At 41.9% G+C, this 16,500-nt stretch overlaps 1 protein-coding gene across 1 annotated transcript in view; it reads left to right on the forward strand.

The window, feature by feature from the left end:
* The first annotated feature begins 3,300 nt into the window (after positions 1–3,300).
* Positions 3,301–16,500, forward strand: part of HDAC4 (histone deacetylase 4) — a 164,056-nt gene continuing 150,856 nt past the window's right edge. The window contains 1 exon segment of the mRNA XM_009889067.1: positions 3,301–3,460. Coding sequence (XP_009887369.1) covers positions 3,301–3,460 — 160 coding nt within the window.

A 16,500-nucleotide genomic window follows, 5' to 3' on the forward strand; every position in this document is an offset into this window, starting at 1 on the left:
ATACAGATATTGTGCAACCACCACAATCCAGAGCAAAAAGGTATTTCACACCCTAAGTAGCTGACTCGATGTATGACTGATTTTTGTGGAATCTCCTGTAGTATCCCGACAGCAAGTGGTGTCTGAAACCAGATAGACTCTGCCTGCATTTATGGAGGTGGCTGGAGTAAGAGCTTTTGGCTTTGGCCTACAGCTGTTGTGATGCTGCTGGGAAAAGGACAACATTTGAGTTCCACCTTGGAAAGACTGGTTACAGAGCACAGGCTTCTCTTAAATATGTGCCGCTTCTGCAGTGAGGCGTAGAAGCGGATAAAATGAGCTTGAAATATCTCTGAGGTTCTGGCTTTTTCGCTGCTGCTCATATTTTGTAGTAACAGAGAAAGTGTGTGTATGCAGAGCAATAGAGCAGAATGTGTGCTTGTTTGCAGCTACTTCAATTAGGAGGATACAGAGGGCTGGGAAAGAAGGTGGTAGGTTACCAGGAGCAAGTACGGTGAAATGTTTATGGTGTGGACGTACCAACCTGAAGGGTTTTAAGCTGGTTACTGTATTTTTTTTGTGTGTGTGGATAGCATGTTTGCTGTGTTGTGATTGCTGGGTGCATACTCAGGGTGTGAGATAGCTTACCCCTCAGGAGGAGGCAAGCTTGCATGTTTACATCTTATTTTAACTGGTTGTTTGGGTTTTTTTTATCCATGTATAACTCATAGCTTAGGAGTAGAGGTGCCTTATGCAAATATCTCCTGATGAAGTGCTGCCCCCCCCCTTTTTTTTTTTTCAAACAGATAATTATTTTTTAATCACTCAACACAACAAATACAGAACGTCAGTCTTACGAAGTTTGGTTTCACTTCCAGTGTTCAAGGTGTCAGTGCTTTAAGAGATGTTTCTATTACTCATTTTGAAGTGAAGGTTGAAGAGTGGTAGTTTGTTTTTTTGTTGTTGTGGTTTTGTTTGTTTTTTTTTAATTAGTTGAAAATGCAGATACTTTCTCTTAAAAAAAAAAAAAAGTCTTTAAAAAAATTCCCAGTAATTAACACTTTTGTCAGTGATCTCTGAACTTGTGAGACTGAAAATTTGCAGCAGTTGGGGAGGATGTCCACGGGTAACAAAATAAAAGGTCTTTCTTGGTTTAGTGGGCATCGAAGCAGGTTGCCTGCTTTGTACAGGTGCCTGTCTGTGCTGTCTGGCCAGCCAGGTGAGCCTGCCGAAACAGGTGATGCTGCAGACTTGTGCTAGGAATAGGTGGGCACCTGTCAGTTGATCTCTGCCAGCAGTTTTGTAGCACTGGAGGTATGGGTTTAATACGTCACTTACTCAAAACTGCTGGGTTTAGCATGAGAAAGGGCACCTTTGTTCCAAAAGTCTCACTGCAAATGGGTGTTTTCGTCAAAATTGACCTGGATTTGTCTTGCAGAGCACCTGGGCTGCTGGTACAAGGCTCTGTTTTGTAGGTGGGTCCTTATCCTCTGAAGGCACATCTTCTGTCTGAAATAGCTCAGCAGAGAGCTCAGCCTCGACCTGCTGGGTGCCCACTTTTCCCAGCTGCTCTCTCCATCCTAGCCACAGCATGCACCAGAGTGGGTACATGTGCCATACTGGCTGGCTGCTGGGGCGGCTGCTGCTTCGTTGCTAGGAGAGCCCAGCAGAGTGGTATTTTTTCTTTGAAGCTGCTGGCAAGCTGGAGAGATGATTTCTGGGAGCTGCTTGTGGTCCCTGGGTGATGTTGGCGTGTTCAGCACAGAAACATAGTGAAGGCTTCAGGAGCAGGTAGGGTTTCAGTTCACCAATGAATTAAAAAATTACAAGTGAGGGCTGAGATAGCAAGTGCCTGTCTTATAGAAAAAACAAGGTTGTAAAACCTGACATTGTAGTAATCGGGGAGCATCATATTTTTTTGCTATCCGTTTACCCTCTTTGATCTGCAGTGACCCCTGGGTTGTGAATCTGGGGAGGCTGATGACAGAAGTCTAATTAAAATAGCCATGTTTCTCCTATGTTTCGCTCCAGTTGCCTCCTCATTTATTGCCATTCGCTGCTGCTTGTGCAGGTGAAGCTCAGCTGGCCAAGTGTCATCCCACTTAACACCGTAGGTTGGCTGCTCCAGTACAGTAAACAAAAGCAAAAAAAAATATAATGCGAGGAATCTATATTACTTATTTGAGAAGGAGAACTCGCCATCGTTATAGTTTAATTTATTAACATGTTGCCTGAGGCTGTACTGATCCTTGGGCATGGTCACTGGAGGCAAACTCATGCAAGTGATGGAGAAGACTCAACTGCACTTTCTCTCCAGGAACTTGCAACAGAGAAAATAAGAGAAGAAAAGAAAGTGTGATTTTATTTTTTTTTAATTTTGTATGTTTTTTAGTGTTCCACTGACATCTTAATGTTTTCATGATACTGTCCTTTGCTTTGACTGAGAGAGATGGGTTGGCTTCTTTGATGTCTCCAGGCAGGTTTTGGCTTGATTGTATCTGTGCTGTAGCACAGAGTGCAGAAAGGCATTAGAGGAGAACAAGTGAGACAGAACTGGTAGAGGTGGAGATATCTACAGAGGAACAAATGGGTTTGAGATAAGTTTTCTCTATTCAAGTATTCATAATTTAAGTACTGAAAACATAATTTAGCACTTTTTGCTTCAACTCTTATTTGAGGGGGAAGGGGGCAGATGAGAGGGGAATGTGTGACTAGAAAATCTGGTCTGGCAGTCTACAGCAGTAGGTATTGTGTTCTTCTGTTTCAACTCTACCTGAATGCAAGATACAATCTTTGAAATATTTTAAATAGAGAACTGCTTCAGCAAGATGGATTTCTGCATATCATTTACAAAGTATGTTTTTAATGCCTTTCTGAAATCCAAACTTATGCAAAATGGGGCTTGTTATGCATGTCTATGCATTTTAATCTCCTGCAGTGATTTGTCAGTTTTCCTTAACATCTCCCTGGTATATTACAGCCATTCTTCAACTTCGCTTCACAGGGCTGCATTTCTGTCTTAACTCACTCAGTTCTCCGAGCAAGGAATGAATTGCAATTTACTTATTGTATGGTAAGGTTTATAAGATGATGTACCTATTTCCTTGGATTAGGATCAGTAGCAGTTGTGGATTTAAAGACTAGGAAAACCTGAGTGCAATTTGGGATACAGTATCTTTTGTTTGATGCTTTAGTGTAAGCAGTTGTTATGCAGCTGTCCTGTTAATGTTCTTGTTTCTATTGATTTGTGTTACTTGTGTTTCTGTCTTACATTGATAATTGGTTAGTGATTCCACCCCCCCCACCCCCCTCCCGCTTGGAATGTCTAAAAATAGCTCAGCTAACCAAAGAGTTGATGTGTTAAGTTTTTGGTTTGTTTTTTTTTTTTAAATTTTCTTTTTTTCCCCAGATGGGCTTTCTGGCAGAGACCAGCCGGTAGAGCTGTTGAATCCACCTAGAGTGAACCACATGCCTAGCTCTGGTAAGAAGAAACTTTTATTAAATGTTGTTCCTATTCTGGGAATGCAGTAAAATATTCTGCAGTTCTGTCTTGCAATTGGGAGAGCAGAATGCAAATGCAAAATGCTGGAACAAAGTGTGTTAGAACTGGCACTCATCTACTTTCCCAGGCTGGGTGAGTGGGATTTGGGAGTGGAGGGAGGATGGAGCACAGCAGCCTTGGGAGTCTTAAATAGCTCAGCTCTCACCCTTGGCGGGGAGCTAAGGAGAGCCTAACCTGGTTGGAGCTGCTTGTTTTTCCTTAAAAAAGGGGAGCACAGCAGAACAAAGCAGCATTTTGTGAGTCTCTTCACAGACTAAAAGGAGCACTTCGAAGCAAAGTAGGTTTTTGAGTTGCTGCTCCCATTAAGGAGAAATCTTGTTTTGAAATAAGGAGCCAAACACAGGCTGATCAAAGCGTATCGCTCTGGGCTATCTGCTTTTCTTCCCTCTTGTAATGATCCTGCTACAGTGTCTCTTGGGTCTTGTCCTTCTGGAATGAAGGAAGCACAGTAGCCAGAGTGTTCATCCTGGAGGCTGGCTGCTCCTCATGGAGCTGAGAGAGATCACAGTTGCACCACTTCAAGTGATGGAAACCAAAGTTTTGGTCACAATACATGAAATGCTATGGAAAGCAATCTGCCGCTGTCCTTTGTGTTTCCCCCTTCTCTCTTCCAAAAGTGTTTTGTTTCCAGGTGTGAACAGATACAGATATTTGTACTAGGTATGATTTGGTATGTGAAGCATTATCTACTTTCCAGGTAGGAGCTTGAGTTTTCCAAAAGCCCAACTTTCCCTTCTCTGCAGCGTTCCAAAATGCCTTTAGGTCCCTTTATATTAAAGAGATCTTGCAGAAGATCTAAGCGCTTCTGGTAATGCAAGTTAGAAAAATGTAAACGAAGCTTATTCAAAACAACTACAGCAGATTCGGGGGGAGAATGGGCTGCGACCTAACCTAGATTTTTGTGGACTTAAATGCATATCTGGGGAAGGAAACTTTTAAGGAGGTAGAGCTATTTTGTTGGGGGAAAAAAAAAAAAGGAAGAGATCCTTGTATGAGTGTTTGGCTTTGGATTCTGAGAAATCTCCCCTCAGTGTGCTCAAAAACTTGTCCATCAGGTAAGGGAGGTTATATTTTCCTAATCCTGAGAGAGATTCTCATTTTAAGACTGCTGTGGTAACACGTGTCAAATCAAAGGTTTTACTCCCTATTTTGTATTCATGTACTAGATTGAATTTTGTGGCTCTGCACAAAAGGAGTCAGTCTTCTGAGATCACTGGCCAATATTGTGGATGTGATGGCTTTGTCTTTTACTCTTTTTTTTTTTTTTTTTTTTTTTGGTGGGGGGATACAGGACGACAGACTGATTTTGTTGTTGGTTGTTACGTTTAATGTTTCCTTTTGAGGTATTTGAGGACAAAGGCTGGTGCTGGTTAACAACTTGGGTAACCTGTTGGTAGAGTTCAGTGTGCTCTAGCTATTTTTCCCCAGATGAAAGGAGGTGGTTTTTAAGGTGTTAACAGATTTATGGAATTCTTACCTTTGGACTCCATTTTGAATATTTTTAATAGCTCAGCTGTATGCCTACTGAAAAAAATAAACAGCTAGCCACCACGGGGGAGCTATGCTCATGCTGTGTGGGTGGGATGTGAGATAGGCAGCAATGTCTCTTTGACAAATGACTTCTGCCAGCGTTTGAGCTGTGGGAATTCCCGTCTCGTGCTGGAAAGCTCAGGCTGATTGTGCGTGTAGTGGGCAAAGGGTAGGACCAATTGGGAGTGAAAATGTGACCTTATGCTAGAAGCACCGTTGGCTCTGGACAATGGTCACCCAGGTACTTTTCACTTGAGACCCTACACTTACTCAATTTCTGCTAAATTTTGGAGAAATCTTTTCAGTCCTGCAGTGCATACATGGGCTGGAAACGTCTATCTTGTATTTTGATTTGCAGAACGGTAATTAGTACCTGGGAGCACGGTGTTTGCGGGGAAAAAGATGTTTTGGCATGTTTGTAAATGCAAGCAAATATCATCGATGATCTTGAAAGTGGCTCATCAGCTGGCTTTCAAGTGTGATGCCTGCCTATACCTATGTATCCTGATCAGTTTTTAAAATTACTCTTAAAATTTGCTGTCAAGTTGAGGGACTTACCCACTTGGGAAAGCCATTGTCCTGTCTGGTTGTATCATTATTACCTTTAGGAGTTTGCCGCAGATCCTTCTGCAAGAAGAAAGGAGAAGTAATACTGAATATTGCTCTGGAAAAACAAGTTATGCATGGGTTTGTGGGGTGTTGTTCCAAGTCTCAGGCATGGCTGAAATAAAGGTGTTGAAAAAACAGCTTAAGGAAAAAAATTGCTTAATCCTGTCCTGGGATATTCTGTTTAAAACCTTGTCCTGTCCTCGTTATCATAAAGTGACTGATTTGTAGCCCTCATGGTGAATAAACTTGAGTGGGCGATGAGCCTTTATCCCCAGAACTACATTTCTAGTTAAGATAAAATCACTGCAGTGCACTTGCAGGAAACCAAAATGTTTTTTCTTTGCCATGAACCAAGTGAAGGAGAAGTTTGATCCTTGTTGGTTGTTCTTCTCTGATGTTAAACAGTGAGAAAGAGATGTTAAGTATCCAGGCCCTAAACATGTTCTGTCCTGTGGAACATCTCAACTACAGAATAGAAATGTTTAGAGCATTTTTATGACACCATTTCACAGGTGAATTGAGTAGAATGGAGTTTGGTCATTGCCAAGGTGTGTTTTTTAGGAAAATGATTTCTCTCTCTTCCCTACAACCCACATCTTGCACAGGAATATGATAATCTGATAATGCTGCTTTCTCTTTTTCTGGCTTCAGAATATTACTGCATCTTTGGCCCAGGGTAGGAAAGGGGATAAATGGTTGAGTTTGTTGTGCAACGTTGCTTTTCCTTAACTTTTACTTGCTGAATTCGGAGATCTTCAGAACCAGGACTACACGGATTATTTTTAGTTAATATTATATGGAAAATCTCGTGACAATTAAGGGGCCACAGTTAGCAGGAGAGTAAGCTTCCCAGATGCATAAGCACAAAGGTAGTCACTCCCTGGTTTTGATGGGTGGCAGCAGATTGCTTGCAGAAAGGTGAAGGAATTTTCCTGCAAGTTAGCATACTGGTTTTAAGTAATTTTTGTGTTTTACAGTATTTTTCTGCTTTTTAACAGTGAACTTAGTTGCAGTCTGCATAAGGGGACTGATTCATATGTAAGGAGGGAGGGACAGAGCTCTCTTGTCCTCTTATTTTTTCTTAATATGCTTTTAAACTGAGAGGTGCTATGCCTTTTCCATAGTGGTAAGCATAGTCTTAAAGACCTCAGTTGTGTAAATACCCAGATATTTTGTAGATAATCCTCTTAAAAGCATCACTTATGTAGTGTTGATACCATGCTTGAGACTTATCGAATAAATCTTCATTAAACATACTTTGTAGAATGAGTTTTCTTTCTTTATAAGGCTGTGTTTACAGTAGTTCACGTAACAACCTCCTGTTAGTCTTTCCAGTTTTTCTTGTTAGTATAAAGTTTATAATTACTAATTTTGTTACAAAACAGTCTTTAACAATTTCTTTAGTATGAGAAATGTGAAAACAGCTTGATATCTGTGATACATAAATAAAATTAGAATTAAATAAGATGGAAACTAGTCCTTTTTAAACTTAAAAGCTTTACTTTAGGTAATAAAACTGCAAATTGAGATGAACAGTCTCAGCCAAGCAGCCGTGTCTCCCCAATATGCTGGTCATGGCCTAATGTGATGCTCTGGGGACAGTACAATTACTGAATTAAGAAAGAAATTCCCCTTCTCATAGCATTTCCATTGGCTTTTCAGGGATGCGTTCCCAACTTGTGGTAAAAGTAATAATGATGATCATATCACATATTGCAGCATTTGAGTGCAGTTGACAGATAGTTTGCATTGGGACATAATTGTTTCATGGAGAGGCTGAGGAAAATGCATTGGGCTTGTTGCCGCTTAGGTGAAGACTTCTCTGTGGTAGCTGTTGCGGATCAGATGGAAAGCTGCTGCATACCTTCTTGAGGTTTTTTCTCCAGCTGTGATTTGCAAACCACAGATGGTCTGTGAGGCCGTCATGCACGTTAGAGAAGTGAGCAGTGGTGGTTTTCTGAGGAGTTTTTGAGGGTGGATAGTAGTCTTCTGCAAAATGTTAGGAATTAATGGGTTACACAAAGCATTCAGGTGGCTGGTACTGAGCAGTTTCTACAAGAGCAACAGGGGCTTGACTAATGAGATGATGCCGTAATGGTGGTGATGAGCAGACTGCATCTTCTACATTAGGCTCCCTGAAATGGCTCTTCCACACATGGCTGTGCCCCTGCTCTCCATCCACACCACTGCTGCTGGCAATGCTGATCTCCTGCTGCTGCCTTTACTGCAATGCTGTTGCTCAGCCTGCAGGATCGCTCTTCCAGCACGGTGCTAGGGCTTTTCTGGATCTGACACTGGCAAGAGCAATTGCAGCATGGCAGGGGCGGCCAGAGGATTATGCATGAGATTTCAGCTCCCTGCTTTTTCTTCGTCTTGGATCTAATTATCTAGTCTCCCTTCCACATTCATTTGAAAAAAATGCTGATGAATATATGAATAAATGGTCTGCAAGAGCCTCTGGACTAATATTGTTACATGATTTTACAGGCTTTTGAAGGCAAAGATTAATCCCTGTCTCTAAGAGGACGGAGTGGTAGTCCAGTTGGTCTAACACAGCCGAATACCTCGCCTTTGTTAATTTATCCCTTCAAAGGAAGGGGATGCCCTCTCACTGAAACAGATTTTCAGATACTTGCTTGCTTTCTATAGTGTGTCTGCTTCAAAAGCTCCTTCGGAAAGGTACCAAATCAGTGTGGCTTTGAAGCAGGTTCAGATTGCTGGCGGGTCAGCTAGGATTTGTGGCTCCCAATAGGCTCGCACCTCTGCAGACAAGAGCTTGTTCACACTGGGGTGTGTTAGTGCAGGGATGGCATATGCTTTTATTGTGCCCCAGAAGTGTAGCTCACATGCAGAAAGGGTAGTCCTTTAATGTTAAAAATATCCTGATCTATTCTCCATGGAGTCCTGGGGGTGGGGGTGGAGGAGAACCCACCCAAACCCCCAAATTATTAAAAGTGAGTTCTTGAGAAATCATTTTAATGTCACAACCATACACTAAGCTGATTAAATCATTGTTTGCTTATTGTCCTATTATTAGCTTATTTAAAAGCTGCAGCTATTTTTGTCAGGCTTAGTGTATTAATTTTGCCACCATTTAGTTGCTCTGGCATATGATAGTGGAGAAAATGCAGGTTGGTGTAGCTTAGAGCCTTGAGAGTTAAAATTAAGTTAACCTTGTATTTACTGCAACGAGTATTATTTCCAACCCTAAGATAGACATAAAAAACGTAGCCCATGCAATGACAGTAGAAGTATTTTACCAGCTAGAGGTACTACTAAAGCTCATCTTTGTAACCTGTTGCTCAGCCAGCTCCCAGACTTCCACAGATGATTTGCTGTATTGTTCTGCTCTTATAAAAAGCCCTTTGGAGCGTGCCCAGAACATGGTCAGCAAATTGGGGTTATTTATGCAGGACAGGGGAGGGAATTGCCACATCTAGAGACTCTGGGCAGCTCCCTGCAGAGTAGCAGGGAAGTTCAAGCTTCAGGGTCTCTTTGCTGGACTAATATTGCACCCAAGCTCATGTCTTGTCAGTCATAGCCATTGGATAATTTAGTGACTCTAACTCTCTGTCATCACGTGCCCATTGCAGGGTTGTGTGCGTGTGTGGGGATGTATGTAAGAGGGATGAGATTTTTAGCCAGGCTGGTAAGGGACTGTCTCTTGCCTGAACTTCAACATCCATGTGCGGCAAGGAGTTGAACCACTTCTCTTGCCGAGTTGGGTTTGCTGGAGCGGGGACCACTTTGATGTCTGCCTGGAATGCGGTGCATGGATGTCCTGATCCTGTGGGGTGGGAAGAGCAGGAGCCCACAGCTCCTAAACTCTATTTTGTTGTGTTTTCTTTCAGAAAAAAAAATATGTAGCTGTCACCTCCTTTCTTACCCACAAGGAAACGGTTATTAAACGGAGGAGGTGGGATGAATTATTAACAACTTACGCCTCTTTTAAAAGCTGAAAGCAGCACTTAAATCTTAAGCACTTGAATACAGAGCTGTGTTCTTAGATGAAAGGTAACTGGCAGGAAAGTTTGCTTTACTGCAAGACCCAACGTGCTGTTTTTCTTTATTCATCCCTCACCTTGTTCAGTTTATTAATTCACACTGATCAGCTATAGATTTCAGTGAATTTGATTAGTCCTGACTGTTCACGAAGTGTTATTTTCAAAATAATTCTTCTCCCCGATTCCCTACCAAAGGAAAGGTTGTTTTGTACTTTTGCTTTTATATAAAAGCATGTGATGGAGGGAGAAGCCTTTGAATGTACAACAGTATTTACATTTAACTTTCTGACTTCTTAGGGAAGGAGGAGATGGCACAATACGAGCAGACATTTAAAGGCTCCCTTGAATTGTTAATCAGTAATCTGTTCCCATTGCCTCTGGCTCTTCTAAAAATAACAGTACTGTGCAATGAATGAAAAGCGACAAATATTTCTTGGAAAGTTGATCTTGGATTGAGGCATTTCTCAGTGAAAAAATTCTCCGTGTCTCAGATGTGATCTTTTGGTAACTGTGCTTTGTCTTGTTTGCCATTTGTGTTTCCACTCTGGGTGTTTTACCTGGACCGGCAACCCTAAAGAGGTAATCAAGATGAAATCTTTGTTGTTTTGTTTTTATTTTTAATTCCCTCGCCCTTTCAAGATAACACTTGTCCTGTAGCTGGAGTGGTCTGACACACCCTGTACTCGACTCCTCCTTTCCATCAGCTTCTCCTGACACCTACTAGATGGATATGAGTGTTAGCTGGAGGACAAGGGTGGGGCAGTTACTGAGGACTGTTTTGTTAGCAGCGTGTTTGCTTTAATCCCTGTTCCCTTTTGATTTGTGTGCTCTGTACTACTGAGCTCCCCAGAATGCTTTATGCCAAAATTTACTCGGGGGTAGTTTATCACTAAAAGGGGAATAGACGCTGTAGGTCCATGCTCAGCAGCCACCTGTGTTCTGCAGATTGTAGGGTTTCCTATTCTGACACAGGATGCATTTATCAAGATCCTAGAGGCTCTTCCCCAGTGTGTATTGATTTTCAGGGCTATATTTGGCTCTGCTTTGTCTTTGGGCAATGGAGGGAATATCAGGTGAATGGCTTGTGCAGTGATGCCTAAAATATTGTAGCAGTCTCCAGATGCTGACCTGGAGGGTTGCCATTGATTGATTAAATAGACATTTCATCTCCCTCTTTGCTGCCTTTTCACCCCTGCTCCCTGCCCCAGAAAAACTTGCTCCAAACGCCAAAATGATTTAGGCTGAGACATAATTCACCAAGTATACAAATAAAAATTGTAACCCAGCTACTTCAAGCTGAAAAGCCCTGGTAACACTGATGCACCAAGTTAATGTGAGACTGCTCCCAATATGTAACGGTGTGACTTTGTTTTGACTTCTTAAGCACTTAGGCCTTGAAAGGTGGGACGTTTCCTTGAAAGATGGGACCTTGCCTTCAACAAATAGAAGGTCTTTTGAGAGCTGGGTTGCGACACGAGCGCTTCAGCTTTACCAGCATGGTTTCCTTCTGCATGCCTGTGCTTTCTTAAATCATGGGCTCTCCAGACTCCTCAAAGAGGACCGTACAGGCATGTCCTCCTCCATCCTCACCTAATTCCTCTTGCCACCACACAAATGTGAAATCAGCATTTTCTGGTTCTCAGATGTAGTAGTAAGTTCATTCACACTAAAGCCATCTCATTTACGTTTATGATTGGTGCTGGCTTGGCAATTGCCCCTTGAATAGCTTGATTTGAGGTCTACCTTAAGCCAGCGTTTCCTTTAACTTGAAACAAGTGCTTATGATTAAATATTTGCTCCTTTGGCTTAATTGATATCTTGTGATTTTAAACCACTCAATTGTTACTAGTTTTCTATCTGTTCCTCACTCAAGAAATTGTGTCATATTGGATGATTCATTCATATTTGATTAGAGTTTTCATTATAAATGGTCTTAAGTTCTTATGATCTAATAAAAGGCTTTGGAATCATTGACTTGGAACTGTAATTGTAATATACAGAATAAATGTACTGCATACTTTCCTAATAGTTTGCTAGGTGTTTTTTAAGCTGTTATAGTTCTTGCTAGCAAATTGTGTAAGGTGAATTTGTTTAAAAGTTTCTAATGAAATTCAATGACTGACCATTTCCATTGCAGAGAGGAGCTCTTCACAGGCTATTGTAGCAATTCTGCAGATTGCACTGAAGACCAAACCATGCGTGAAATTTAGGTCAAAACTTGCCTTCCTTAACCTGTTTTTAGTCCTGCTCATAGACAGTCACGCTGTAATGATATTGATGAAGGTCTGGAAGATCCTGAGTTGTCAGGGTATCACGTGCATTGGTTAAGTGACATACAGAAGGCTTTTATTTTTACTAAGGAGAGTGATCTGCCGCCTGTATGCATACTGTTTCCTAGATGAAATAAATGAATACAACTTTTTCCAATTTATTCTAAAAAATTATTAAGCTGTTACAACAGGGTAGTAAAATGAAAAAGTATTGGGGGACTACCTTTATGCTTTATTTTTTGTTATTCCAAAACTGTCTTAAGCTCTTAATTTTTTTTTTCAGATATGTGTAATAAGACCTTATTTTTTGTGCTTTAAATATTTTGAGAATTTTTTTTATTAGAAAAATATCAGACCAAGTTATTTTCTGTTGTACTTTTCTTAATGTTTGATGCCTGTATAATGTATGAGAAAATGAATATATAATGCAAAACTAGTCAAAGTAAGCCCAACTACTTGATTATGTACCTGTGAAGGAAGTATATCCATGTTCTGATTATTCAATCAGAACATGGATTTCCATTAAGTTTTGCAGGGTAGACTGAATTCCTCCAGTCAGGGGAAGGAAAATATGTCATGAATGAAATTAGCAGTTTTGTTCATATGTTTTGGAGGGAGGACACGGGAGGGATGGACAGACTCAAAGTTTTGAGGTGTGTATTTTTCATTTCATTTTGCACCTGAAAAATAATTGCACCTCATCAGTATCGTTCTTGGTAGGCTAGATCCTGTCATGAGTGTTGCCAAAAGCTTTCATTGAAATCTTATACTGGAGGATTAATTTAAATTGGGTGGTTTGACTGTATTAGGGTAACTAGACAAGTACTTTGTTTGGTGATAATACTTTCACGTGAATGTTGGAGCTGGGTTGTCGCTTCATGGCAAGTGTGTCACCAGGATCCTGAAATGGTAGCTGCAGGAGTGGTCAACTGGACAGAGCAGGGAAATGACGGTGCAGCTGTTTGGTTGTGAAGGTAAATTAGAATTGTTGAGAGAAATTGAATGATCTGCATCTGACAGAAGCTTCTTATCTGGGAGCGTGCAAATGACATACAAAAGTTTTTCCTTGTACATCTGGCTGGAGATCAGGCCCGGTGGTCATGGGGGTAGAGAAGGGTTTCCAGCTGATGCACAGATGTTTAGGAGGTAGGATGGTATGGTTTTCACCAGTAAAGATGAATTTGGAGATGTAGCTCCATAAGCTGGAGGGTTGGAGGGTTGTCTGTAGTCATCTAGGGGTTTATGTTGCTTTGTACTAAAAAGTCAATTAAGAAACGCAGATCAGCACACATTCCCATCCATGGGAAAAATAAATGCACAGGTGATTGCAAATGCAAGCCTAACCCTTGCAAACCCCAGTTTGGAAATGGGTGCATTTAGTGAGGTTCCCTTGCATAATGGCAAACTTGAGGCATAGCCTGTAATTTCTGCATTGCAAATGTAAAAAAAACCAAAACAAAACCTCATCCTCACATAGGAATGAAAGCCACAACAGCATTTAGATGATGTGTAGAATTTCTTCAATGCAAAATCAGCACCATGGGAGTTTTAAGTGGGGAAAAGTTGAAATGGTGCAGACAAAGGAGAAGGGGCAGTGGTTTCAGTGTGTTGTTTTGGTTTTTTTTTTTTTCCTTTTTAAAATAGGCTATCTGACTTCTTTGTTCGTGTACTTCCTTTGAATTTGGAACATTTTGGCCAGGCTTCTGTTAATAGTCACTATCCTTATTTGAAACACCCATAACCTTATGGCTCTTCACATGGAGGCCCTTGGGAGATCACAGAAAAATGCTGTGCTCACACCTTATTTTGGCAATTCAGTAAGAGGCTAAATCTTTGCATCCCATGACTGATTAATCATAACTAAATGGAGTTGGTGCCATCTGAATTTTATTCTAGTGCCTCAAGTCAACTACCGGTAGCTAGCATTTACTTTTTGTTGACTTTCCAATAAGCTGCCGTATTTATAGCTTGCCGCAAAGAAAACACAGCGTCACTGGGGTTGTAATAGCACTTCTCCATCCTGACCCTTATCTTGCCTGTGCATGATGTTGGCAAGGCCGGGTCCAGGCTTGTTCCCTCTTACCACGATATGCAGCGTACCAGCTGCGAGTCATGAAGCTTCCTTGGGCACATGTGAGTGTTGCCTTTGGGGAAGGGGAGATGGGTAGGGGGATCCATGCGGTGTGCTCCCTCAACCCTGAAGGGGACCTGGATGCTCCAAATGAGGGAACATCTGGATTGTACAGGTGCTAAGGGGTGCATCGGGGAGTGTTGTACAGTAATGCTTGACCAGAAAGGACTCCGCTGTGACTGAGCAGCTCTGGGTCAGTGTGTTTCAGCCTGTCCTCACCTGGCTGTCTGCAGCTGTGGGCAGGCTTCTCCTGGCTATTGCCAAGTGCTCAGCCCAGATGGAGAGGTGGCTCCATGGCAAAGGGCTGCTGACCCCAGACCATGACTTGTACCTGGAGCTGCTTATGCTCTGTCTGTCCCACTGCACCCTGTGCTGGTTCCCTACTGTGTGAGTCCACAGCCCTGATATTCTCCTGTCACAGGTGTGGATGTGTGTGTATTCATGGTGGTCTCTGAGGCCCACAGCAGCAACGCTTACTCACTTCCTCTTGCGCAGGCAATGTCTGTTTGGTCCCCAGAGCTTAGTCTTGGGCATCGGGTATTAAAGGAGCAGATGCCCATCGTGCATGCTGCTCTTCGGTGCTGTTGAGGCTTTTCAAGGGATCGTACGAAAGCCGAGTATCCCAAGTCCTATCTGCTTGATCATCCTTTGCTGTCTGTATTGATGATAAATATTTATAATACAGAGCTGCTTTTTTTTATTTATTTTGGTGTGCAGTTGCAAAGAAAACATTCCTTAATCCTTATGGTCACAAATGATGTTCTCATTCCCTTTTGACCTTGCTAAGCCACAACATGTGAAAGCGAGGTCATTGGATTTTATTCTGTTTTGTGTGCTATTGTCAAATAGCACACAATATTGTGTGCATTGTTTTTAAAGCTCATAATTTTTAAAGTGATGCTTTTCTCGCACTCCTTAGGAATACAGAGAAGAATGACTGGATTGTAACAGAAACCCTCAGAAATTTAGATGCAAAATTGTTAGCACGGCTATCATTATGGCCCTTTTTAAATTTGCAAGATGTCTTTTACTGGTAGGAAAAAGGATGAGGGTAGAGCAAAGCCCTTTCAAATGTCATGCTGATATTGTAGGGGTTGCAGGACAGGGGAGTGTGGAAGCAGGATGGTGATTTGGTTTTGCTCTAAGCAGAGATCTGCTTTTAGGAGGAGACAGTATATTGCCATCGTGTAACACAACTTTGTCTCTCCAGATCTGGTATGACAGCGAACAAATTATTGCTTCTGCTGACCTCTAAGTGGCAGGCAGTTTGAAGGCGTTTGCCCAGAGTGTGCTGGGACTCCAGTGCCCAAGATACGAATCTGGCCAGCCAGCAGGTGGGGTTTTATTCCTCCACTTCTGAAATCATTCTCTGACGAGCAGTGGGGTTTTCTGTTTGTTTTCTATTAGTGAAAGGTAGTGATTTGAGGTCTCAGGATCAGCAACAGGTTTGTGAAGGTGTTTGTGATGCACTGAGAGGGAAAAGCAAGCAAGACTAATTCTTGCTCTTCTGACAGTAAGCCAGGGAGCTGGCGTGCTTTTCATTTAAATTGGAAATTTCTTAAGATGGTATTAGACCTGCCCCATCTGTCTCAGTCCAGGTTAGATGATGAGGGATTTTGTTTAACTGAGCAGTAAAGTTTTGCTGATAAAACCCAGCTCGGAGAGTGACAGTAGTTCCCTTCACATAATATGCTGCAGCACTCTCAAACATGGCATGCCCCTGTCCTGGGGTCCAGGAGCATATTGATTTGATACCTCCAAATATTCAAAAAAAGCATGGTTAAACAAGTGGCAGACATCTAAATACATCAGTGAAACACCCCCTTCTCAATGGGATTGTGTGTGCTTGTGTACCCACACTGAAATATAGCCCAAGCTGGAAGTGTTTCCTACCTCTTGAATACACAAGAATAAAAAAGCTACTTCAGGAATCCTGTTCTCAATAACCCAAACTTGCTTAAAGTACTTATTTGTGCAGACTTTATTACTGTATTTTTGAGTGAAAGGTGTCATTATAGATGCTGAACAGGACTGGCCATGCTGCATAGTGGCAGCGATGGGGAATTCCCGAGCAGAGGTGTGGAGCTGGGGAGAAAAGCCCAGCTCTGTCCCTGAAGCTCAAACAGATCGTGGTGTTCAGGTTTCCATTCCACTGGAAGTGTGTATGTGAGGGCATTTAACCTCACAAGTCATGTTTCAGACTTTAAAGCCAGCTAAGATGGTCCAGAGAGAATGGCTCCTCTTCTGCCTTTCCTACCTTTGATAGTCTATAGGGTCTAAAAAGCAGCTAGATGGCAAACATGTTGTGCTCGCAAACTGCAAGTGGACCATTAGCAAAAAAATATCCCCTAACCCACACTTATATAGATAGAAAAAATAGAATTTATTTCACAGAATGGTCAGGGTTGGAAGGGA

This window comes from Charadrius vociferus, unplaced genomic scaffold, assembly GCF_000708025.1.
Source record: "Charadrius vociferus isolate BGI_N301 unplaced genomic scaffold, ASM70802v2 scaffold361, whole genome shotgun sequence".
NCBI lineage: Eukaryota > Metazoa > Chordata > Aves > Charadriiformes > Charadriidae > Charadrius > Charadrius vociferus.